The 22,776-nt window shown below is 54.0% G+C and overlaps 3 protein-coding genes across 7 annotated transcripts in view; 2 read left to right on the forward strand and 1 right to left on the reverse strand.

Moving 5' to 3' along the window:
* C13H1orf167 (chromosome 13 C1orf167 homolog) overlaps window positions 1–4,906 on the forward strand; it is a gene marked incomplete at its 5' end in the record, with an annotated part of 17,274 nt that extends 12,368 nt beyond the window's left edge. Inside the window, 7 exons of the mRNA XM_032494795.1 lie at window positions 59–466; window positions 1,087–1,288; window positions 2,848–2,953; window positions 3,329–3,491; window positions 3,726–3,861; window positions 4,151–4,261; window positions 4,700–4,906. Coding sequence (XP_032350686.1) covers window positions 59–466; window positions 1,087–1,288; window positions 2,848–2,953; window positions 3,329–3,491; window positions 3,726–3,861; window positions 4,151–4,261; window positions 4,700–4,906 — 1,333 coding nt within the window. The remainder of the gene's footprint in view (window positions 1–58; window positions 467–1,086; window positions 1,289–2,847; window positions 2,954–3,328; window positions 3,492–3,725; window positions 3,862–4,150; window positions 4,262–4,699) is intronic.
* On the reverse strand, window positions 2,094–18,687 carry MTHFR (methylenetetrahydrofolate reductase). 4 transcript variants are annotated; one of them, XM_032495203.1, is made up of 12 exons: window positions 18,528–18,687; window positions 15,900–16,145; window positions 14,512–14,750; window positions 13,555–13,665; window positions 10,940–11,133; window positions 9,963–10,213; window positions 9,533–9,667; window positions 9,163–9,343; window positions 8,722–8,904; window positions 7,628–7,729; window positions 6,684–6,803; window positions 2,094–6,351 (listed from the first exon to the last, which is right to left on the reverse strand). In XM_032495203.1, exons 2-12 carry the CDS (start codon window positions 16,130–16,132, stop codon window positions 6,133–6,135), a joined length of 1,968 nt encoding a protein of 655 aa, XP_032351094.1. In that variant the 5' UTR covers window positions 16,133–16,145; window positions 18,528–18,687; the 3' UTR covers window positions 2,094–6,132. The 4 variants fall into 4 exon arrangements, with proteins under 4 accessions (XP_032351094.1, XP_032351095.1, XP_032351097.1 ...); XM_032495204.1 differs by having other exon boundaries at window positions 15,900–16,142; window positions 18,528–18,611; XM_032495206.1 differs by lacking the exon at window positions 18,528–18,687 and adding an exon at window positions 16,423–16,596 and having other exon boundaries at window positions 15,900–16,142.
* A 153-nt stretch (window positions 18,688–18,840) lies between these two features.
* Window positions 18,841–22,776, forward strand: part of CLCN6 (chloride voltage-gated channel 6) — a 31,550-nt gene continuing 27,614 nt past the window's right edge. The window contains exons 1-2 of one of the 2 annotated variants that reach the window (XR_004325345.1): window positions 18,841–19,021; window positions 19,804–19,863. Coding sequence is in view for 1 of the 2 variants with exons in the window: in XM_014565827.2 (XP_014421313.2) it covers window positions 18,935–19,021; window positions 19,804–19,863 (147 nt within the window). In the remaining variant the exon portion in view is untranslated. The remainder of the gene's footprint in view (window positions 19,022–19,803; window positions 19,864–22,776) is intronic. The other variant, XM_014565827.2, reaches the window with a different exon arrangement.

Consider the following 22,776-nt stretch of genomic DNA (forward strand, 5'->3'; position numbering starts at 1 on the left):
TAAAGGTGACTTTGACTGTGACAACTGGCTGGGCACCTCCTCTGCTTCTGTTCTGCAGCCCCTTCCAGGCCCGGTTTGGAGTCATGAGAGATACAGGGATGCCGTGGGCCAAGCATCCAGCCTTCCAGGATGGCCCAAGGAGACGGGCTCTGGAGGCCGCATCTGCCACGTGGTGGGAAGTCCCAGTGACCACAGCTGAGGCTCAGAAGCAGCGCGGAGCCCGGGCCTCCTTCACCTGCTGGAGCAGCCGCCGTGTGCAGGGGTGCCAGGTGGACAGGCAGCTGAGGAGGGCCCGGGCCCACCGGGCCCCCATTGCAGGGCAAGCAGCCCTGGGCCAGTGCTTCGAGGCCCGCCAGCAGGCAGAAGAGAGAGCCCGGGCCCAGGCCCTGTGCTGGACGCTGTGGGTGCGTGAGTCCTGCCTACACCAGGCCGGCCGAGCCCGCACTGCCTGGAAGCTGAGCGCCAGGTGGGTGCCCATGGCCTGAGGGCAGCCCTGCACTGTGCTTCCAGCTCGGGCCTTGAGCTTGTTTTGGGCTGGGGTGGAGGGTATTCGGCGGCTGGTGGCAAGGCTCAGGGGGTTGGGTGTGATGGGGACAGGAGACCCTGGTTATTGCAGCTGGTCCTGGGGTCAAATCCCAGCTCTGCTCTTTCCAGCTGTTTGACCCCTCTTCTGGCAAGTCTCTAATTTTGAAGGTCAAAGGAAGCTAACAGGCCTGCCTTGCGGGGCGTTTCCGGGGATTGGGATTAAAGCTAAGTGAGCAAGCACTCAGCTCAGCCAGACACACACCAGGTGCTACAGAAACCAGTGCTTGTGGAGGCGGGGAGGGAAAGTGGAGTTGGCAGCGCTGCATTCTCTCCGTTCCCTAAACAGGATGCCTGTCTCTGTGTGATATTCTGCTGCTCTTCGTGCCCATTTTACCCTGATTTCTCCAGAAAAGGGATGGGGGAGGAGGAGCACAGGCATGGGGCTTTGCCTGGAGGGTCCCCCCACGGCAGGGCGCTGGTGAAGGCTGGGGAGGGCTCCCTACAACCCGCTGTAAAGCCCTGGCCCTGATGGCCCCTGTGTGGGCTCCTCCCTCCTCCCAGCCCACACTCCAGGGTCCTTGAGGCCTGGGCCCAGTCAGCAGCCCAGGGCCGTGTCCAGCGAACCTCCGTCACCCAGTTCCAGCAGGCTGGGCCCAGAGCCCACCCCAGGCCCAGGGCGGACGTCAGGCACTGGCTCAGGCTGGCCACCAGAGGGCACCTCCTGGTGCTGATGACTGCTCCAGCCCCGGGGAAGGGGAAGCAGGTGAGGTGGGGCCCAGCTGGGTTGGGAGGTCCAAAATGACCTGAGAATCAGTGGCCTCAGAATCAGCTTCATTCAACCCAGGGGGCAAGGGTGGCTGGATGCTTATCCAGGTGCCCAGTGGCCTTGTGGACAGCACCCCTAGGGTTCTCAGAGCCTCCTGTTCTGGCAGCCAACTAGCAGCCCATCAGCGCACATTCACTGAGCACCGACAGAGTGCCAGCCCAGTGCTGGTCCACTGCAAGGACATGCCCTGGGTCACATCTATTAGGGAGACAGACATCTACATTCATTGTAAATCATTGGTGCAGTCTAGCATCGTGATAGGTACAGGGGGTCAGTAGCAATTTTTTGTCAAGTTTTTTTTTTTCTCATTAGAAAATGAAACATGCTCTTCACAAAACAAATCAGAAAATATAAGTGAAAAATTTCTTTCATCTCTCTCTCCACCCAAAGATAACTGCCAGTCTGTCTCCAGGCCAGAAGCATTAGTTCTAATACCAGCAAATGGTGACAAGAGCTTCTTGGCCTAGCAGGAGGGAGGAGGGCACAGTGAGATCCAGGCACTGCGTGACAGTCTAGGGACACGTCATCTCGGGACACAGCCACAGGGCTGCTGGCAGGCCACACGGTGTTCCTCAAGATGAGGTGGCATCATCAAGAATCCTGTTTCAGGGCACCAAGAAGTATGTGATAGACTCTAGAAAAAGATTAAAGTGCTTTGTTTCAAATTGAATTGAAAGGAACTAGCTTTGGTTATTTGCAGAATTCACATATTCACATATGCAGGAATTTGGCCACAGCAGACTCAGGGGTCTCAGGGCATTTTATTTCTAGATCTGTGTTTCAAGACAATTTTTTTCCCTCAGAGTATGTTTATAAACACTTTCACTCCACGTCAGTCAGCAAAGGCAGGCAGGGACCCCAATACTGATGGAGAAACAGAGGCTTGTACAAACTGAAAGTAGATGCCAGAAATGGGAGCTCGGGGGCTGAATCCCAGCCCTCCTCTTTCTGCCACGCGAACACACGCAGCGGGGCAGCCCTCAGCTAACAATGGGAGCAGGTTTTACATCTCATGCTGGCACAGACTCCCTTAGAGAGTCCCTGGTCTGCCCAGAGTAGTCACCGGGGGCTTGGGCTCTGGTGTCAGACCACTCAGGAGGGGTGGGGCCTCAGACAGGTGACTTAACTTTGTAAAGCTTGAGTGGGGAGAGTGATGCCCGCATCACAGGCTGTACCTGGCACAGGTAGGCCTCACTGAGCAGTAGCCATCATTGGTCCATTCATCTCCGAGTCTCCAGCCACGTGAGAGGATGGGGATGAGGCAGTGACACGTGCTGATGGCCACATTACCCTTGGGCACCCTCTCTGTCTCCTCTGGGAGCCTCAGGGCTCACGGGAGAACGTGCGGCAATTCAAACTGTCCCACTTGTGCACACACAAATAGAGGCTCCGTTACTGGTTGGGGCAGGGCAGGAAAGGAATCCCGCCAGGTCACTTGGGACTCTGGAGGTCCAAGCCCATTGGGGTCAACTTCTCGTCTCTGGCTGTTCTCTCAGACCTGCAGCTGCAGGCCACTAGCCACAAAGCCCAGGCTGCCTGGCCCAACCCATCACCAGAGCCCCAGTGGACAGAGGAAGCGGAGAGAAACATCCTGGGCTCAGGGTAAGGAGATGCTCCCTCTGGGGATACACACTCTGAAGTGCGGGGATGAGGGAGTCACCAGCCCTCAAGGGCCTGGCAATCAGCTTCAAGCTCTTGGCATACCTGTCTTATGTATTTACTCTGTATTTTCCCCACCATCTTCTCTTCTGGGATGTTTCACTATTTTGAGAAAACAATGAGGAGTTCTCCTGCCCCACCTACTCTCTCTGGCCCGCAGGAGGCTTGGGCAGATGTGGGGGAAAAGAGGACACAGACTTAACTCACTTGACACCTTTTCTTGCTCACCCTCTTCCTAGTGCTCAACCTCCAGGAGCACCACGGGTTTGCTTCCCCGAGTGATGTGTTAACTTCTTCTGACTCAACTCCTCTTCCCAGGAAACAGAGAGCCCCCATTCTGCCCAGACTCCCAGCTCCAGCTGCAGTGGCCCAGATGCACCCACGGGGTCCAGGGCGGGCGCCCTGAAGGGCCAGGAGGGGACTGCAGCTCTGAGACCAGAGACCTCAAGGGCGAAGGAGAGGCCGAGCAAAGGCAGCTGGGGTAGAAGCAGAGTGTGCACCTATGTGCGGAAGAGGAGGGGTGGAGGTGGTGGTGGGGGCCAGGCGAAGGGGCTTTGCCTGACCCAAGGCCAGACCTGGGCTCTCTCTGGCCAGTGCTCGTCCGCAGGATCCCGGGGGAGCAGGCCCAGGCCAGTGGCTCTGCCCTTCTTCCTGGCCATGGGGGTGTCATGACACCCTCGGCCGTCAGGATGCACACCAGGGCCTCTCCCTGCAGGAGAAAATGCCTGCAACGCTGGCACCTGGAGGCACTACTCCGCCGGCTCCAGGGCTCCCAGCAGGCCCAGCGCCTGGCAGTGACGTGGCAGCGCTGGGTAGATGCTCAGGGGGCAGAGCAGCTGGCGCGGACACTGGTGAGCGGGCGCCCCTCCCGCCTCAGGCTGACCGCCCATCTCATCCCATTCCCAACCCGGACCCCTAGAAATGCTGCCTCTCAGTGTGCTCTTTGGACGGACAAAGGCTGAAACCTGGGCAACAGGCCCAGGAATCTGCATTGTTAACACACCTCAGATGAAACCCCCCTTGTCACATCCCCTGCCTGCTGGTGCTACAGGGTTGCGGGTGGGGAGGCTGCAGAGGGGCTGGGGGCTGTGAGGGTATCAGTGGGCCCAGCGAGGGGCTTTCTCGCCACTTTCCCCGTAGCTCAGGCAGTGGCACCTGAGATGGGCGTGGAGAATGTGGCGGCGGCGTGTCCTGCGGCTGCAGGTGGCTCGGCGATTATGGCAGCGGGAAGCCGGCTGGGTCCTCTCCCAGGTACTGGTGGGGCGGCCCTACCACTCGCCTGGGTGGTTTGAGCTGCAGGCCCTGCCTGCTTGCCGCCCCAGAAGCCCTTCATTTTCAGGGAGGGGTCAGTTCAGTTAGAGAAAACACAGCCTGGCTTCGGGAGCCCTTGATTCAGCTGTTGACCATGTGCTCAGCCCAGTCCTACCCTGTGACTGGTTTGGGAACAAGGCTTGGCTGGTGGCAGGGCTGCTGTCCCACGTGGGTCGCTGAGCTCCCCTCCTTAAAGAGCGTCCTTCCCTGACCACAAGTCAGATCTATTCTGAGCCCGTGCATTTGGCCTGGGGCAGAGGGAAGGGCCTCCTCTTCCCTCAGGGATAAAAGGAGCTGGGCCAGGGTGTCAGCCCAGCACTGACAGCACAGACCCAGGAGGGATCCAAACAGCCTTTCCTTCCCCCTCCCTGACTCCAGGCCTTTGAGAAGTGGCACCAGCGTCTGGCAGCCAGGGGCCAGTGGAGAGGTGCCACCAGCAGCCCGAGGCTCCTGAACAAAGCGGGCATATCAGGAGGCCAGGGAGCAGGCAGGGAGCGGCCAGAGCCCCTGCACGGGGTGGACTTGGGGCGGAGCAGGGGGCCCAGCTGCAGTTGTGACTGTTCCCATGGCCAGAAAAGCAACTGAGCCCCGCCTCCCGGGGAGGGAGCCGAGCCCCGCCAGTTCGGAGAGCGCAGGCGCAGGCCACAGGGCGCTCAGTCCTTGCGCTCTGAAGGACAATAAAACAATCTCCTTAGTCCCAGCTGCCTCTCAGTCTTTCCTAAAGGCTGCCCCTCACTTCAGCCAGCCGCTAAAGTGAGGAGGACGCGCCTTCGACCGGCTTCCTCTGTCATCAGGCTGCTCTGTGGCCCCCCAGCCCGCCTCCCTGTTCCCACCCCCCACTTGTCAGTAAAGACCCCCAGGCAGGGGCTGGGACAGGGACCAGCCTGTGTGCATCTGCCACAGCAGACTGACTGAGGGCCGATTCCTGGGGAGCAGGACACACAGAGGGGACAGCAGCTGGCAGGAGGAGGGCCTGCCTGAAAAATAAGCCAGGAAGAAATGAGCCCTGCTCACCAAACCGTAACTTTGCCCTCGATGATAACAGGCAGGGCACCCCCGCACCCTCCACGGCCAGGGGAGAAAGGGGAAGGCCACAGGCTCCACCACGCACAAGGGTTCAGACACCTTTAACCCTTAAAAGGCACTTTCTCACTTGAGCCACGGGAACAGAGATAACTGTCTCAAACAGCGCTGGAGAAAGAGGGGAAACCTAGCTGAACTCTCAGGTAGAAGGAGGCAAGAACTATTACTAGGTTTCAGTCTAAGGTCCATCCTGGGGCCAGTGCCGTGGCAGGGTAGTCAGTAGGCAGGGCAGTGGTCCCCCACTTCGCCCCCGAGCAGGTAGATCCCGGCTGCCAGCCCTTGGAGGTGGAAGGGTGCTGCACCCTGACCTTGCCACGTCTCCTCCACGGTCCCACAGTGCCTGCTACCATGTTTGCTTCGCTCGTCCTCCACACGCCCAAGAGCAAGGTCACTGGCAGTCCCAGGTTGGCTCCAGGGGCTCCATTGGCAGCAACCCCTCTTGGGGACGATGGTGTCCCGCCCACCATGGTGCCCCTCCAGGACGGGGCTGCTCCCCACAGGAGCACAGACTGTCAGTGAGCAGGGAACCCAGGCTCCCGTGTGGGGCTGACTCAGGTCCAGCCAGAGCCCACAAGCCTCACACTAGTCTAGCTGCCACCATCGTGTTGGGGAGTGGAGGCCAGGGCTGGGGAGAAATGAAGGAGAACAGGGGTCCCCAGGAGAACCGGGACTGGGGAGAAGGAAGGTGGGACACGGTGGCCTCAAGCTAAGGGTGCTGGGGTGCAGGGTCATGGAGCCTCCATCTCCCTCTCATTCTGGGGGGCCCGGTTGAGAAGCTCAAATGTGTCTTCTACCACCTGCCACAGGCAGTTGTCCAGCGGAAACTCATTGTCCACCAGGTTGACCAGGAAGTAGTTGTCGTGGATGTGCTGGATGATCATGCGGGATGGGGACTCCTCCTCATACAGCTTGCCCCACTGCTCGGTCCACAGCGCGAAGGCCTCGTCCTGCACGCGCACAGAGAAAGGCAGCAGGGCACAAGTACACACACAGTCCCACACAGGCAAGGTTAACAGGCTGACCCTGGGTCAGGGCTCCACGCTCAGCACCCCAAGGGTCCCTGCTGCCGCCCAACAGGACGTTTCCAAAAACAGAACCTGGCCCGCCGCCAGTGCCACCTCCCACCCCCTAGTCCAGAAGTAAACTCCATCGGTCAGAGTCAGGGCACTGACAGCCCTGGGGAGTGCGGCCTTTGGCCACACCCTCAGTGATACCCAGCGACACTGCCTGCCCAAGGCTCTGGAGGTGGGCGGGGCAGGCCTGCTCCCCAAACCCTTACCTTCCAGAACATGAAGCTGACTGGATCCACCACCGTGGGCTGGATGATCTCTCGCCCAGGGAAGATGCCCCAAGTGACGGCGTTGGGCTGCAGCTCAGGGGCGTTGGTGATGTTTTCGCCCTGGGGCGGGGGTGAGAGCAGACCCGGGGCACAGACAGCTGCGGTCCCCTGCGGACCTGCCGGGAGCGCGCTCCGCCCCGTGCCCTCTGGCTCGGTGGCCCTGTGAGCAGCGCTGCTCGCCCCGCCGGCCAGAAACCCAGAGGCCTTCCTGGGCTTTCCCTTCTCTTCCTACGCTCCAACCAGCTCTGCGGCCAGTGGCTCCGCTCACTCCGCTCCAGCCTCTCCCCTCGTGTCCTGCCCAGCCGGGCCTCTCTCTGCTATTCAACCTTCCACAGGGACTGCTGACTCTAACCTCCCCTGGCCCTGTTACCCACACGCTGTCCCCTGGAACCTGCCTAAAATCAAACATGAAAGTCACTCCACTGCTGGGAAAGGCTCCCACTTGCCTTCAGGGGAAAACCCCAATTCCAAGCAGGACAGTTGAGACCCCTGAGGACCTGGCCCCGGCTGAGCACTCTGACCCCACTCAGCAGCGATGCCTTTGCCCACCCTTTGCCCTTTTCCTGGAACGCCCTTCTCCTCCTTGTCCTTAAAGATTCAGGCCACACAGGACCCCTCTGAACACCTCCTCTGACCTCCCAAGTTAGACGTCCCTCCCCTGGCTCCCCATGGTGAACTTGATCATTATGAAGGACAACTGCTCACACCCATCTGTCATTATCCACGGATGGCCTCCGTCTCTAGGCTGGGGGCTCCGGTGGGCAGGGGCCCGGCTCTGTCTGGCACAATGCCTGGCCGGCTGGGCGCTCTGTGACTGCTGAGCGGAGGAGTAAACCCTGGTGCCCTGGCCCTGCTGGGCACAGCTGGACCCGGAGCTTGCTTACCTTCACGTCCACAATGTGGTAATTAACCCGCAGCTCGTACTTTTTCAGCACCTGTAAAAGTGCTTCCGTCGTCTCTCGGGAAGTGAAGAACTCTAAGTAGGCCTGCGGGAGAGAGCCAGGTGCTATCAAAGGACCCCCCAGTCCCCACTGGGCGCCTTCTCTGGGTGCTTCAGGGTATGCCATGTGCTCAGAAACACTGGACGCCAGCCCTCCTGACCGTCCCAGGGAGGCACTGACATGGACCTGCGTGGCAGAACACTTAAGGCATTGGGACTAGCCCGTGGCCACTAGCTGGTGGTGGAGTCAGCAAATACATAAGCAAAGCCAGGGGAGCAGGTATGTGATTCCTCGATCTGGACAGGTCTAAGGGACATCTGCCACCCTTCGTCCAACTGGGGAAGTTTCCATGGAGAAGTCATTTCAGAAGCTGTACAGGGGCCGTTTGGCAAGTAAAGCAAGAGAGGCCTGACACCCGACACCCCCCACCCACCAGGTGGTGACATTGATGAGGAGGGCTTCCCCAGTACCACCTGTCTGTCAGGGATTAAGCTGGATTTATTTAAATTCATTTGATATAACACTCATAAAACTACATGGTGGGCACTGTTAGCCCCATTTTACAGACGAGGAAACTAAGTTCAGGGAAGTTGAGCAACTTGTCTGCACTGACGGTAAACAGCAGAGCCGGTGCTCAAACCCACGTCTTTCTAACTCCACAGCCCTCGGGCTTTAGTTCAGAATGTAATTTTCACTCCAGCAGCCCTAGGAGCAAGAGACCCACAAGGAACAGTATTAATCGCTCCCAGCCAATGAATGCTTCCCATGTCCTAAGCACTTTACGTGCTTTGTCACTGTTTCATCCCCAGAACATCATGTGACATATACCCATTTTACAGAAGAGAAAGCCAAGGCTCAGTGCGGTCAAGTGACCAGCCTGCCCAGGTCTGTCTGACTCAGAGCCTGAGCTCCTGTCTGCTCTGATCCACTGCTGCTCAGAATAAAGAGCCCCCAGAGAGGAAGGCTGCTCTGTCCCCTTCCCTGGGGAACCCCGGGTGTCAGTCGAGGAGGGGTAGCCCTGTGCACCCATGCCAGACCTTCTGGAAGACATAGCCCCCACTGGGGCCCCAGCCCACGATGGGGTCGGAGGACGGCTTCCCGTTGATGTTGGGCTGGGAGTTGATGGTGAGGATGCCCCGCCGGTTCACTCGCAGCAGCTCCTCCTTCATCAGGCTGGTCTCAGCCGCCAGGGGCTCGTCATTCCAGGGCAGGCAAGTCACCTAAGGAGGGTGAGCGGCGCTGGGCAATGATCCAATCTGGCACCCTGGGTCCCTCCCTGTCAGAGAGCCAGCCTGTCTCTGCCTCCAGCAGCCCCTTCCGGGCACCCCAGGCCAGGACTCCCCAACTCACCCTTCTCCCTCTGCTGAGGCGCCACGTCCAGAGACAGAGACAAGGCCCCGGGTAGGTGGTCATGGCCCCACGGTCTGGCCCACAGGGCGAGGGGACGCAGGCAGGACTCCCACCCCAGCAGCACTCACTTTATAGCCGTCCTGGTTGGGCTCCCCTGAGAGGTAGCGCACAAAGACTTCGAAGACGCTTTCTTCACTGGTCAGCTCCTTCCCCCACATCTTCAGCAGCTCTTCCTTCGGGGACTTGCTCTTCAGGTAGAAGAGGTAGTAGTCCTTCAGCTCCCCAAAGGCTGGAGAGGAGGAATTGCCCCTGGCAGAGGAGGTGCCCGGGGGTCAAGGCGCACTCCTGACCTTGGGCTCCTGACAGACAGTAGCCTCTACCTGCCCCGGGGACCATTCCTCAACCAGGACTCCATGGACTCAACCAGGATCTGCTTCCCTCCTCCCAAGAAATAGTTCTTTTGCGATGGATTGTCCATGATTGTCCGTAGGTGCTCACCAGCGACCGTTGGGGAATTCATCCCACTCCTGGGTGCGGTAAATGTAACTCTTTGGTCTGGAGGCCCAGAAGATGGGACGGACGTCTTCCTCCCGGCGCTTGGGGTGGGCACTGATGGCCCAGGGCAGGGGACGTCTGGGTGAGAATGGAGACAGAAAGGGTCAGGGACTGGCCAGCGGGAGCAGGGCAGAGGGAGCACTGCTGAGCCTGGGTTCTTCCATCTGACTCAGAAATGCCAAGCCGGGCATGGAGTTCCCACTGAGACTGGAGCCCTAAGGGTGCCGCTAGCCCTGGCACAGACATCCCTCTGTGCCCCCTGCGGCGGCCAGCACTGCTCAGCGAACTCTTTCTGTGACTTCTCTCTGACATCCCTGTCCTCCTGACTCTCCTCTGTGGCTCCCAGGTCTGAATTTGGGGCCACTGGCCTCACCTGGGATCCTCGATCCACATGCCCAGACGCTTCAGAACCTCCATGGTGGCCACCTCACGGTTGAGGGTGTAGAAGTGCAGGCCTGGCACCAGGCCACTTTCCAGAAGCTCCCGGCACAGGCTCACGGCCTGCTCAATGCCATAGTTGCGGATGGCGGCGTCATTGTCCTTGATTGGCTCAATCACGTCCTTGATCTGCTGCGGCACCTCCAGCTTGGACAGCTTCACAAGCTGCCGGAGGGAGTGGTAGCCCTGCGCGAGACACGAGGGGGCTGTGGGTGCCATCTCCCAGCCTGTCTCTCACCCCAAATACCTATCCCCCACCAGGTCGCCTGGCCTCTGTCACATGACACAGAGAGACCCAGGAAAGTCAGACCACCCTGTACGGATACCCTTCTCTAGGCCAGCTTTTCCTGCTCTGCAGAGAACAGCATTCCTGTCTCTGGTCAGAGCCAGCCCTTTAGCCCCTAGAATATTTATTAATAACATAGTGGCCATCTAAGCCAGTGGTTCCCAAGCCTCAGCGATCACCAGAATCACCTGCAAAACTTAAGAAGTAATGTACAAAATCCCACGCCCCACCTCAGATCTACTAAATCAGAACTTCTAGGCATGGAATCTGGAAATCCATCTTTTGAAAAAGCTTATTAAATGATTCTGGTGACAGCCAAGTTTGGGAAACATTGATTTAACCAAAATTTACAAGAGTAACAATCCCTTTTAGTGTCACTTATCAGTAAGCCCCTCCATCAGGTACTGTTGCTATTTTGGTGGGGACATCAGAGGTCATCAACATGGGGCTGTAAGACAACATTTTGCAAGGACTAAGCATCTGCCTGACGACCATCTAATGAGTATTAAAGAAGGACTTTGGCCTGGACTCGGCACGTCACCCCAGGGCCCTGGCCTGTGCTAGGACGGGGTGGGGGTGGGGGGCTGGAGGAGGAGGGAGTCTGTTAGTCCACCAGGGACCCTCACCTGAATGGGGAAGATTCCAGGGAGGATGGGGCAGGTGATGCCCATCTCAGAGCAAGCTTTAAAGAAGCGGAAGAATGTGTCAGCCTCAAAGAACAGCTGGGTGATGATGAAGTCGGCCCCTGCAGCCACCTTCTCCTTCAGGTGCATCAGGTCTGCTTCAAAGCTCTCTGCATCGGGGTGGCCTTTGGGATAACCTGCCGATAGGGATGGCAGTAGAGAGAGGGGGGCTCCACCTGCTCAAGGTGAATGATGAAGGAACCAGAGAGCTGGGAACAGAGAGCCCCGGACGTGTCCCTTCCAACCCCTCGGCATGGGCAGGCTGAAGCGGTGATGGCTGGGCTCATCTGATGGGCCCTCTCGCCCTGCAGCTGACTCCTGGGGAGAGCTGGCTTAGAGCCACCCTCCCAAGAGTGGCGGGGAGACTGCCCCCAAATCCCCACACTGTCCTGCCTCATGCCCCTCGCAACCAGCCAGGCCAAGCAGGCCTTCACTCTGTGTGGAAAACAGAAAACACTACCTTCACACTGGCTAGGCAGCCGTGGGGTAATGGGCTTGACTCTAGGCACTGGGTTAAAACAGTGCTTTTAATTTAACATTAAAATTACGCAGGGGTCTAAGACAGCACAAAGTCACAAATCATGTCACACAGGAAGAAGTGAAGAGAGTGGAGGTGTTCTGCTTGAAGAAAAGGACAGGCAGAACGTGGTAGCTATTCCTAAATGCCCAAAGGTCTGCCGCCGGGACAAAGGATTCACCTTTGTCAAGTTCCTTATAAGTCAGATTCCGTGTTGCTCTGATGGCAGAACTAGGATCAGTTTCAGAGAGCTGCCTGACAATGGAACCACCAGCCCCACAAAGTAACTAACTCCTGGACTGTGAAAACCTGAGGCTGGGGACCCACCCAGTGCCGGGATGCCAGGATGCCAGGGGTGCTGAAGATGGAATTCCAGAATGCCTGGGAGGCGGGACCAGACGTCCCTTAGGTTCCTCACTAGCTCCAGGAACTGGATGACCACTTCCCTAAATGACTGAACTCACTAGGGGTCCTACTTGCACAGGAGACCAGAGGCCTTAATGAAACTCCAGGCCAAGAGCTGGCTTCCCCAGCCTGAGTCCAGGGCAAGGACCCCCAAGCCAGGAAGGCGGCAGATCTAAACCCACGCTGTTAGGAAGCCAAGCTGCTTTGTTGTTGTGATAAGGCAGTTTCATCCTTAAGAAATCTCGAGTCATCAAAAATGGATATGAAAACTATTGTTTCAGGTTTAAGGGGGTGGAATTAAACACCACAATTTCCCACTTTCAGTAACAAGGCTATTTTTCCAGCAAGAACTTCAGAAACAGAGGTTTTAATGGCTGAAACTCTCTCAAACCTCAGCAGTACCCAACAAACCCAGTAATTGCTTTCATTTAGATTTTGCTCAGTTTTACTATATTCTTGTATCATCACGGCCAGCGTGGTGCTATCTAATCCACTGGTCCTCTTTCTCACCCACTTTACCAGAAGCAAAGCGCCAAACCTCCCGGCAACTGTAGCTCCCAGCTCTGCTGGTTTTCCCTCGTCACCGATCCAATGCCCACTGCACACGGGCACACTCCCCAGTCAACTAACTGTCTTGCGGCCGTGCGAGCAACGACACTTGAGTTCCTAACTCCTCCTCTGGGCCTCCCAGACTCATCACCTCAACACCCCCTTCTCAACACTGAGAAGAGTGGACTCAGCCCAAAGTCCCCAAAGCAAGTAATTTCCTTAAAGCCACATGGACTTATTTTTCAAAAATTCAGATCACTTTGATTTGCTACTCTATAATGTAACCATGTTTATTTTAATTAAAAAATATGATTTTCCCCAAAATATCTGAGAAAAACTGTCATGCCAAGATGATGTGTCAAATTAATCCCCAGATTTCCTGTGTCCCTGGCACATGCGATCTCACCGATGACACTCAAGCCCCCATCTGAGAAGCTGAAGGCCCAGCTCCTATGAGTGGGGCAAGAGGAAAGGCCACCCCATCTGCTTCTAGCCAGTGAGCCTTGCCCCTTGGCTATAGCTGAAGGAACCAGAGTTGAGCTGAGAATTTGGAATTGCCACTGAGACCTGTCGATCAGTCTGGGATGACAGTTCAGAGCAGGCGGTGGGTCACTGTGTGTACACATCAGGGACAGGAGAAGCGTACATATCAGGTCTACTGGATGAAGCAGGGAGCAGCGGGAGGCAGAGATGGGGGCCCTGGGGCCCCAGAGAGAATGAGGAAGGGCCTTGGAATCTAACTGCCCCCTGGTTCCAGCGCTTAATGAGGTCTGATGCCACTTCCTGAACTTGTCCTGAGATTCCCCGTACCCAGAATCTTAATAAATATACCTCTTTGGTTTAAAGAAAAATAGGGCTGGGAAGTAGGCTAACAGCAAGGAAAGGCAGAGGAACAAAAACTTAAGGGGTGACAGCCTGCCCCGGAGGGTATCGGATGGCAGAACGAGAGGCCAGACACTGTTTAATTCACCTCTGCACCGCCCCCACCCTGCGCAGGCGCAGGCCTGTGGTGCCTGGGTGACCAGGTCCTGAGCTGAACACCGGCGGGCTCTCTGTCCCCACCCACTGGGAGGCCCCGGCCACTCACCTGCCACACAGATGTCAAAGTAGTCACCAAACTCGCCTCGGATGTGCTTCACCAAGTCTGCGGCATAGTTGAAGCCTCCTTCCTCCTCTTCCCACTGGTCACCTATGGGGTCTGCAGGGTTGAGGTCACAGTGCTGGGTCTCACCCAATCTCCAGGTCGCCTCTCTGTTCCTTCTCCCTACCCTACACCCAGGACCATGAGCTCCTCGGAGGCAGAGCAGTTCATATTATTTAAGTTAGTGTCTCTGCCTGCTGGCACAGCACTCAGTAAACAGTGGGAGGGAAGACAGCAGCCAGCCCGTCAAACACTCACCGAGTACCACCTCGGCGGGCACTGTGCTGGCAGTGGTGGACAGGGAACAGTGCTCTCCATTCAGCCTGGAGCATTGGAGAGCCCGTCCCTACTCAAACCTAGGTGTGTCCAGGCCCCCTCACCCAAACCCACTGCTCGCTCTCCCACTCCCTGGGAACCTTTGCCTCCCGGGAGAATCTTCTGCTCAAGTGAGAAGTGGTCTCTGCTGTGGGGAGCATGAAGCCACGGGTTCCCGCACAGCAGGATCCAGCTTCCCACACTTGTGTGGCCCAATGACAGCAGGTGCCAGAGGCATAACCTGCTATTCTCAGTCCTGGGACTCATGGCAGAACCGAGCTCTCTGACTGGCTCAAAAGCTGGCTGCAGCCAGTGGTCGATTAAGCTGGGTACAGTCAGGCCAGAGGGTTATCAAGCACTAGCTGTAGTCAGGCCTGAACTCCTCCTGCGAGGTCAAGAAGTCAAGAGGTGGCTCCATCTGCGTGTCGCCCTTGGTACGCCCGACCCACGATGCCTACTGATGCTACTGGCAGGGGTGGGGCCGAGTGTACTCAGTGCGGGACCCGGAGAAAAGTAAAGGACCATTCCAGGGACAGAAGAAGTCTCTGGGAAGGCAAGACCCCAGAGAGTAGAGTGCTGGCTCCACACCTCCCCTCAGTGCCAAGATGTTTTTCAGGCCCAGCTGCTTGGCCTTGTGCAGATGGCCCGTGATCTCCTCCCGGCTCTGATGGCAGCAGGTCATGTGCAGGATGGTCTCCAGGCCACAGTAATTCACAGCGGTGCTGGCGATCACCATGGAGGAGGTCTCCTTGTCTGAGCCAGGGTCCCCTGCTGGGTGCCAGGTCACATCTATGAAGAGGGGCCCACCTGCCCCCATCCGGTCAAACCTGCAGGGAATTTCTTTCTGAAGAGGGGCTCCTGGGGGCGCACCACCATTTGCCACCTTCTCATGGGGTCTGGGAGTCAGAGAAGCATCACAAGTCAGGTTGGAATCAGGACTGACCTGCAGTCATATCCTGGCTTTGCTAGTCATTAGCTGTGTGATCTTGGGAGAATTACTTAATTTCTCTGAGCCTCAGTTTCCTCATTTCTACACTATGGCAGAGGACAGTGCCTACTTCATAATGACACCGAGCGTATCGTGATACGTGGCTCCATGGCTCTTAGAACACTGCTGGGTACACAGTGAACATGCAATCAATGTGCCATTATTATGATTTCTCTTGTGATGAAGACAGTCCACAACGACAAGGAAACCATTGTGTGGGAGAGCAGCAATTTGGACTTTTCAAAGTGCTTGCACATTTATTATCTCGGGTGAGTTAAGGCATTTTGATGGTGAAGAGTTCCCTGAGAGTGGCAAGCAGGGCCTGATTCCAGGGACAGAGGGTCAGGAGACACAAGTTTCTTTCATGCTGCCCCCCAGTCCTGATGCAGCAGCCGGGAGTCCTGCGGAGCAAGGACGCACTTCCCGAACTAGAATTGAGAGCCACGCCTGTGCACATGCGCTATGTTATATGCTAGAACACTGTGCATTTGAACATCTTTGTGCCTTTAAACTTCACAGCCTTGGGAGCGACACGTGAGAAGTGCAAGTGATAAAAAGCATCAACTTTAAAAAAATGAACTGTGATTCATAAAATGCTAATGGAATCCAGCTGGCATTTCTAGATCTCAAGAGGCACAATCCAAATTCCTAACTTGCTGAAAATGTTCTCCAAGCTGCTGTTTTGTCACTTCTTAAACTCTACTCAAGATCTAGCCCCAAGTTCTGCCAAAGAATGCAGTCTGAGAGAATTAACATTTTTAACTCTTTGAAGAGCGTGTCTAAAAATTTCAGGTGTTTGAAGGGACTTTTACAGGCAACAGAAGCTGCAAATCAAAGGATCTACCCTGGCTTTGCTTTTTCCCAATCCCTGTGGCTGCCTTTTTCTGCCGGGTCAAAGTGCAGCCCTGCCTCGGGACTGACAGCTCACCTTTTCCTCCTGCCCCCACCCCCCAGTCTGGCCCTATTCCTTAATCTTATATCAGCTCACCTTGAGATGAGATTGACTGCGCCCTGAGCAGTTCGAGGAGGGAAGAATTCCAGGGAGAACCACTTGTCGCCAGATTCCATCCTCCGCTTCATCTTCTCCTTGAGTTTCTCATGCCGCTCAGGGTCCAGCCCCGGGGTGGAACACCTCGAACTCTCCTTGGAGCTCTCGCTGCCACTGCTGCTGCCCTCCGAGCGGGGGTTGGGGCCACCATTCCCTCTGGGTTCATTCACCATGGCCGAGTTCCTGCTGCACGGGGTGAGGGCGGGGGGCGTGAGACGGCAGGCAGCCAAGAGCCCAGCGCGGCAGGGTCAAGTGAGAGATGATGCATTTCCAGGCAGGAAGAAGACCGGCGGGGGTAAGGGTGACGATGCCCCCGCCCCGTGGCTCTGCACGCCACAGTTACCGCCGTCTGCGCTGCCTCGCTCCAAGCTTTGCCCTCCGTCGCTGCCTGACTCCACATAGACAGCCCCCACCCAGCACAGAAACATGCTCCTTCAGCCCAGGGAGCCTCCGTGACTGCTACCTGATGCAGGGTGGCACAGAGAACCTCGCGCTGCCGGCCTCCGAGGCCCGCATTCCTCGGGAGGGGCAGCAGGGTCCCACTGCGGGGACCCTGGGTTTTGGCCGGTCCATCTCTGCCAGTTTAGACTCAGACCCCAGACCTCTGGGGAAGAAACGGGTGTGTCCGACTGGGCGGAGCTGTGACAAAGGAAGAGCCCGGAGCTGGAGCTGGGGCCGGAGGCGCAAGGGGGCGGGGGCAAGGCTTCTAGGCAAGAGGGAGGGCTGAGGCTCTAGTTGTAGAAGGGGGAAGGAAGGAGGGGGACGCGGAGCTGGACACCGCAGGGTTTGGGTGGAGATGAGGCCAACAGATGTTCAGGGTCACTGGATCACTCTCTGAAGAAGGAACAGCTTGGCCTGGCCCTGCCTGGTACATCTATTAGTAGGAACAGTTTGCATGCATGAAAGATGGAAGGGGTGAGGGCTTGACAAAGCAGCCAGATTTCTCCTGAGTTTGTGCTACTCCAAAAAGACCATATCATGGGTAAGAATTTGACATTGGCTGGGTTCCAAAAGTAGCCAGACCCAGGTTCAGTAAGGGCGTGAATTTATGTCCAGTTCAGAACAAGGGCTGTCCGGCCTGTGCCTGCCTTCCGGGCTGTTCCTACATACACCACTGAAGTCGGTTAAAGTAATTATAGTGACTGCACAGCTACCAGAGCTGAGGCCCTGAGCCATGGCAACCACAGGCAGGCCCGCAGGGGCACCATGCCACTGGGCAGTTTGGTGGAGAAAATCAGACAAAAGCTTTAAAACAAAACACTACTCTCGCACAACAAGGTGCAAACACCCAGTGGTGAAAATTGGGTATCTGGCGACTTTGGAGCATTAGAGGGACAACCAGGCCAAGTTCATGCCTTTCAGGGAATGTCCACTGCTAAGCTGGTGTTCTTAACCATTTTGGGGTCCTAGGCTCTCGAGAAACTGATGAGATCTGTTGCTTCTCTCTTACTAAAACATACAAGTGCACATAACACACACTGGTACATCCAAAGCCACGGAGTTGACACCAGACTTTGCTTTCTACTCCTAGGGATGCTCATTTTGATTCTGACCCCAAATTCCAGTTTCTCCGTGGGGATGAACATCAGGAGTGAGAAAGGGGAGAGTGTCAAGGTCAGCCTAGCTGGCCTTTCTCCGGAATTCAAGAGAGAGCCTCATTATTTGTCTGCTGGAACAAAGCCAAGAGAGTGGGGAGGAGGCTGGACCCCTACAAACTATCTGCTCTTTCATTTTTTCCATAAAGACTTACTGCGTTCCTAGTATGTGCCAGGCACTGGCCTTCTTTCAAACTTTTTCACGTGCTACCACTTACTCACTTCAAGCTGGGCTCCCATAGCACCCTGGGTTGTAACTGTGGGTTCACAGATTTGTCTCCCCTCCCTCTTCCCAGCTCGCTGAGACCAGGGCCAGGTATTCTGCCTATGGTACCCCAGTGCCTGGCACACAGTAGCAACTAATAGCCAGTACTCACTGCCGGCCAACGGGCCAGGCACTGTTGTTACTTTCTCAAAACAACCCTCTGCCATTTACTGAGCACTTAATCAGTGCCAAGCACCGAGCAGTGGGGAAATACGGAGCCCACCACTCCCAGCAAGGTTCGGGTGTGCACCTGTGTGCGGCCCGATGCAGTGCGTGCCGGGATAGCAGTGCTAGCGGCCCAAGGCTCCTCTCCAGGTGCTCGGCGAGAAGGCAGGTTTAAAGGGCTCGAGCCGAAGAGACGCCTCTGGCCCAGGTGGCTCGTGGGCCGCAAATCAAGTCACCAGGTCACTGGGTCATGGGCGGGGGCGGAAACGAGGGCCCAGGCCCGGTCCCGGGGCACCAGGTCACCGCCCCTGTCTCCGAGCCACCTCAACCCTGAGATCCAGGACCGGAAGCCCAAAGCGAGTCTTTGCTTCAGGGTTGGGGGTCGCGGGGGTAGGGGTTACAATAGGCCCGCGGAGGTCGCGCGCCCGCAGAGAGGTTGGGCCAGCTTCCACTGCTCCCCGCTCACAGGCAAGAGGTCCGGGTGGGTGGTCCTCAACTCCCCGGTCTCTCTTCCCGGCGACCCCATGCCTCGCCATCACTCACCTTCGGGTCGCGGATGACTCAGAGCGCGCGCAGGTGGCAGCTGCTTGGCCGCTCTGGGGGCACCAGCGGAGGGGGCGGGGCGCCTGCGGAGGGGCGGGGCGAGCCTGTGGGGGGCGAGGCGCAGGTGTCAGGTTGCTGAGGGGAGGCGGGGCCAGAGGGCGGACACCACCCTCGCTGGCGCCTGGAAGCCCCGCCTCCAACATGGCCGCGCCCAGAAGTCACGTTGGAAGCCGTGCCTCCACCGTCATGTGACGCGGGTCCTCGCCCCACCCGTCTGCAGCCACTCCCTGTCTCCTTCCCCAAGCTCGAGAGGGCCACGTGACACAGCCGGGGCCAGTCACGTGAGGCGCGGATCCTGGCTGGGAGGGGGTAGGCAGAGGGGTCCAGAGTGGCAGTAAAAGAGGAAGATGGCGGGGTGCAGGGGGTCCCTGTGCTGCTGCTGCAGGTGGTGCTGCTGCTGCGGTGAGCGTGAGACCCGCACCCCCGAGGAGCTGGTAAGGAGCGGGCGGAGCCGGGCTGAGGAGGGGGCGGTTGCTAAGGGACGGCGAGAGGCGTTGCCGGGGGTGGGGCCGGGCAGAGCTGGGCCTGCGGTGGATAGCGGGTGGGGCCCGGGGACCGCAGCCTAGGCTCTTGAAGCGTCTGATTTGCTTCACGTGCCCAAGTCTGGGGTCTTTTCTCATAACCCCTCACTGGAATCTGATGGAGAATCCAGTTAATTCCAACCTTCTTTTCTTTAATTTTCGTCTGAAAGGAGTTTTGAATGAAGCAAGCATTTTCAGAATGAGCCCCTTCACTGGACATTGTGCATGTCATGCAGCTGGCGTAGTTTCTCCAGCCCTTTCTCACTCTATTCCTCACCCTTTCTGGGTCACTGATAATCCAGCTTCCCTCTGCAAAGCACCCTGGGAAAACTTGAGTTGTTGTGTCCCCAGAGTTGACAAGTCCCTCCTGATTTCAGATTTGACACATTGCCAGATGGAACCTGAATTTTTTCCCCCTTAAGGGGGCGAGGGACATCTTTGAAATGTCCTGAAGACTAGAGTGGATATTTGGAGAATGTATCAACAGAAATGAAGAGCTCAGCTGGATGTCTGTAGATCCCCATACACATCACCCCCATCTCAAAAGGTTTTTTTTTTTTTTAGGTCATTTTCCATTTAATGATAAAGGCTCCAGATGATTTAGAAAGTAGCAGCTGGTTTCAATAAATACTTCTGCCTCTTTCTGCTTTTAAAACCATTAAAAGGGTCTTCCTTCTGTGAATCTGTTTTTCTAGACCATCCTTGGAGAAACACAGGAGGAAGATGATGAGATCCTTCCGAGGAAAGACTATGAGGTAGGATTCTTAAATACTGTCTTCGGTAACAAAATTAGGGAGCAATGTGCTCACTTCAGATGGAAGCATTAGGATTCCAACCAGAGATGCTCTTTGGCCTTCTCTCTTAGAGGGTGAGTAGGTATGTTTTAAGTTTTGTTTTGTTTTTGCAGTCTTTTTCTAATTGAAGTATAGTCAGTTTACAATGTTGCGTCAATTTCTGGTGTATGGCATAATATTTCAGTAATACATATACATACATGTATTCATTTTCATATTCTTTTTCATTCTAGGTAACTATAAGATACTGAATATTGTTCCCTGGTCTATATAGTAGAACCTTGTTTATTTGTTTTATATGTTGTAGTTTGTAGCTGCTAATCCCAAACTCCTAATTTATCCCTCTCTTCCTTTCACCTTTGGCAGTGATTAGTTTATTTTCTATGTCTGTGAGTCTGTTCCTGTTTTGTAAATAAGTTCATCTGTAGCATTTTTCAAGATATGAGTGATATATGATATATGAATGATATATGAGTGATATATTTGTCTCTCTAGCTTGCTTCACTTACTATGATAATCTCTAGGTCTATCCTTGTTGCTACAAATGGAATTGTTTCATTCTTTTTTGTGGCTGAGTAGTATTCCACTGTGTATATATACCACATCTTCTTTATCCATTAACCTGTCAATGGGCATTTAGGTTGCTCCTATGTCTTGGCTATTGTGAATAAGGCTGCTATGAACATTGGGGTGCGTGCATCTTTTCAAATTATAGTTTTCTCTGGATATAGGCCCAGGAGTGGGATTGCTGGAGCAGTTGGTAACTCTATTTTTAGTGTTTTTTTGTTTTTTTGTTTTTAATTGAAGTATAGTCAGTTTACAGTGTTGTGTCAATTTTTGGTGTACAGTTTAATAGTTCAGTCATACATATACATATATATTAATTTTCAAGTTCTTTTTCATTATAGGTTACTATAGGGTATTGAGTATGGTTCCCTGTGCTATACATTATAAACTTGTTTGTTTTAGATTTAGTAGTTAGTATCTGGAAATCTCAAACTCCCAATGTATCCCTTCCCACTCCTCCCCAACCAGTAATCATAAGTTTGTTTTCTATGTCTATGAGTGTTTCTGTTTTGTAAATAAATTCATTTGTCTGTTTTTTAGATTCCACATATAAGTGATATTGTATGGTATTTTTCTTTCTTTTTCTGGCTTACTTCACTTAGAGTGACAATCTCCAGGTACTTCCGTTTTGCTGCAAATGGCATTGTTTTATTCCCTTTTATGGCAGAGTAGTAGTCCATTGTATAAATATGACACAGCTTCTTTATCCAATCATCTGTTGATGGACATTTAGATTGTTTCCATGTCTTCGCTATTGTAAATAGTGCTGCTGTGAACATTGGGGTGCATGTATCTTTTTGAATCAAAGTTCCTTCTGGATATATGCCCAGGAAGGGGATTGCTGGATCATAGGATAAGTCTATTTCATGTCTTTTGAGGAATCTCCATACTGTTTTCCATAGCCACTGCACCAAACTAGAATCCCACTAACGGTAAAGGAGGATTCCCTTTTCTCCACACCCTCTCCATCATTTATCGTTTGTGGACTTTTTAATGATGGCCATTCTGACTCGTGTGAAGTGATACCTTATTGTAGTTCTGACTTGCATTTCTCTGATAGTTAGCAATACTGAGCATTTTTTTCATGTGCCTATTGGCCATTTGTATGTCTTCATTGTAGAATTGCTTGTTTGGGTCTTCTGCTAAGTTTTGGATTGGGTTGTTTGTTTTTTTATTATTAAGTTGTATGAGCTGTTTATATATTCTGGAAATTAAGCCCTTGTCAGTCTCATCTTTTGCAAATAGGAAATGTCAGTTCTTGATTGTAATTCCCAATTTCAAGTACAGGACTCACAGAGAGGGAGAGGGAGAGAAGGGGAGAGAGAGAGAGTGAGTGTGTGTGTGTGTGTGTGTGTTTGTGTAGTAAGGCCAGTGCTACTGGAGTGCCTTTTTGTTATTTAATCAGTTCATAATGACATTTCTATGACTTTTAAAATGATAAGAACAAGCTACAGTTGTGATAGAGGATTCTTAAATGATTTACAGAAAGAAGCTAGGGAAAAAACCCCATAACCCTGCTCATTAAAAGGTGACTATTCACTTTACTAAATTTCATTTTCCATGCTTTTCTTAAGTAACAAAGTGAGATTCTACTAAATATACTATTTTAACGTGTTCTCACCCACACACTTGATAACAATTTTTGTATCAGTAGATATGTTTCTATAGTATCTTTTTAAGTAGGGGAATTGTATTTCATTATGCCAGTTTCTTTAATCTGACCTTTCTACATTATGAACTGCATGGTGGTGACCATCCTTTCTTGTTCATCCTTAATTGCTTCCTTACGGTTAATTCCAAGAAGTGGAATTAATCATGTCTATGTTTACTGCTTTTTTTTAAAGAAATGTCATGTAGACTTTAAAAATTCAATACTCTAGAGCAAAAACACTCAGGCCAATTTTCTTTTTAATATTTCATCTTTTTCTTGCTGTAGAATTTAGTGTAACTATTATGATTTGCAGTGTAGTGTGAAATTAAAAAAACTCTTTTACTGTAGAGAATTTCAAACATAGACAAAAATGGACAGAACAGTATATTATTGAAACCCTCTGTCCTCATTACACAGCTTCAGCAGTCCTTCAGCTCCTGCCCAACCTTGTCTGCTCCATGCTCCCATCCACTTCCCCTTTCCATATTATTTTGAAGGAAATTCTATACATCACATCATTTCACCTGTAAATAATTCAATGTGCATCTCTAGTGGGTAAGGACTTTTATTTTTAGTATAACCCAATACCATTTTCATACCTAAGACATTGATAATAATTCCTTGGTATCTAATACCCCGTGTTAAAATTTTCCAGT

Source organism: Camelus ferus, chromosome 13 (assembly GCF_009834535.1).
Source record: "Camelus ferus isolate YT-003-E chromosome 13, BCGSAC_Cfer_1.0, whole genome shotgun sequence".
In the NCBI taxonomy this organism is placed as follows: Eukaryota; Metazoa; Chordata; class Mammalia; order Artiodactyla; family Camelidae; genus Camelus; species Camelus ferus.

What these genes read in the sequence shown, in the direction of transcription:
- MTHFR (XM_032495205.1), bottom strand. Translation starts at nt 16,532, where the DNA reads ATGGACCGGCCAAAACCCAGGGTCCCCGCAGTGGGACCCTGCTGCCCC. An exon ending in CTTTGACATCTGTGTGGCAG is followed by an intron (nt 11,134 to 13,554) that starts GTGAGTGGCCGG and finishes CCCTATCGGCAG; the next exon opens with GTTATCCCAAAGGCCACCCC. An exon ending in CCAACCAGGACGGCTATAAA is followed by an intron (nt 8,905 to 9,162) that starts GTGAGTGCTGCT and finishes CACCCTCCTTAG; the next exon opens with GTGACTTGCCTGCCCTGGAA.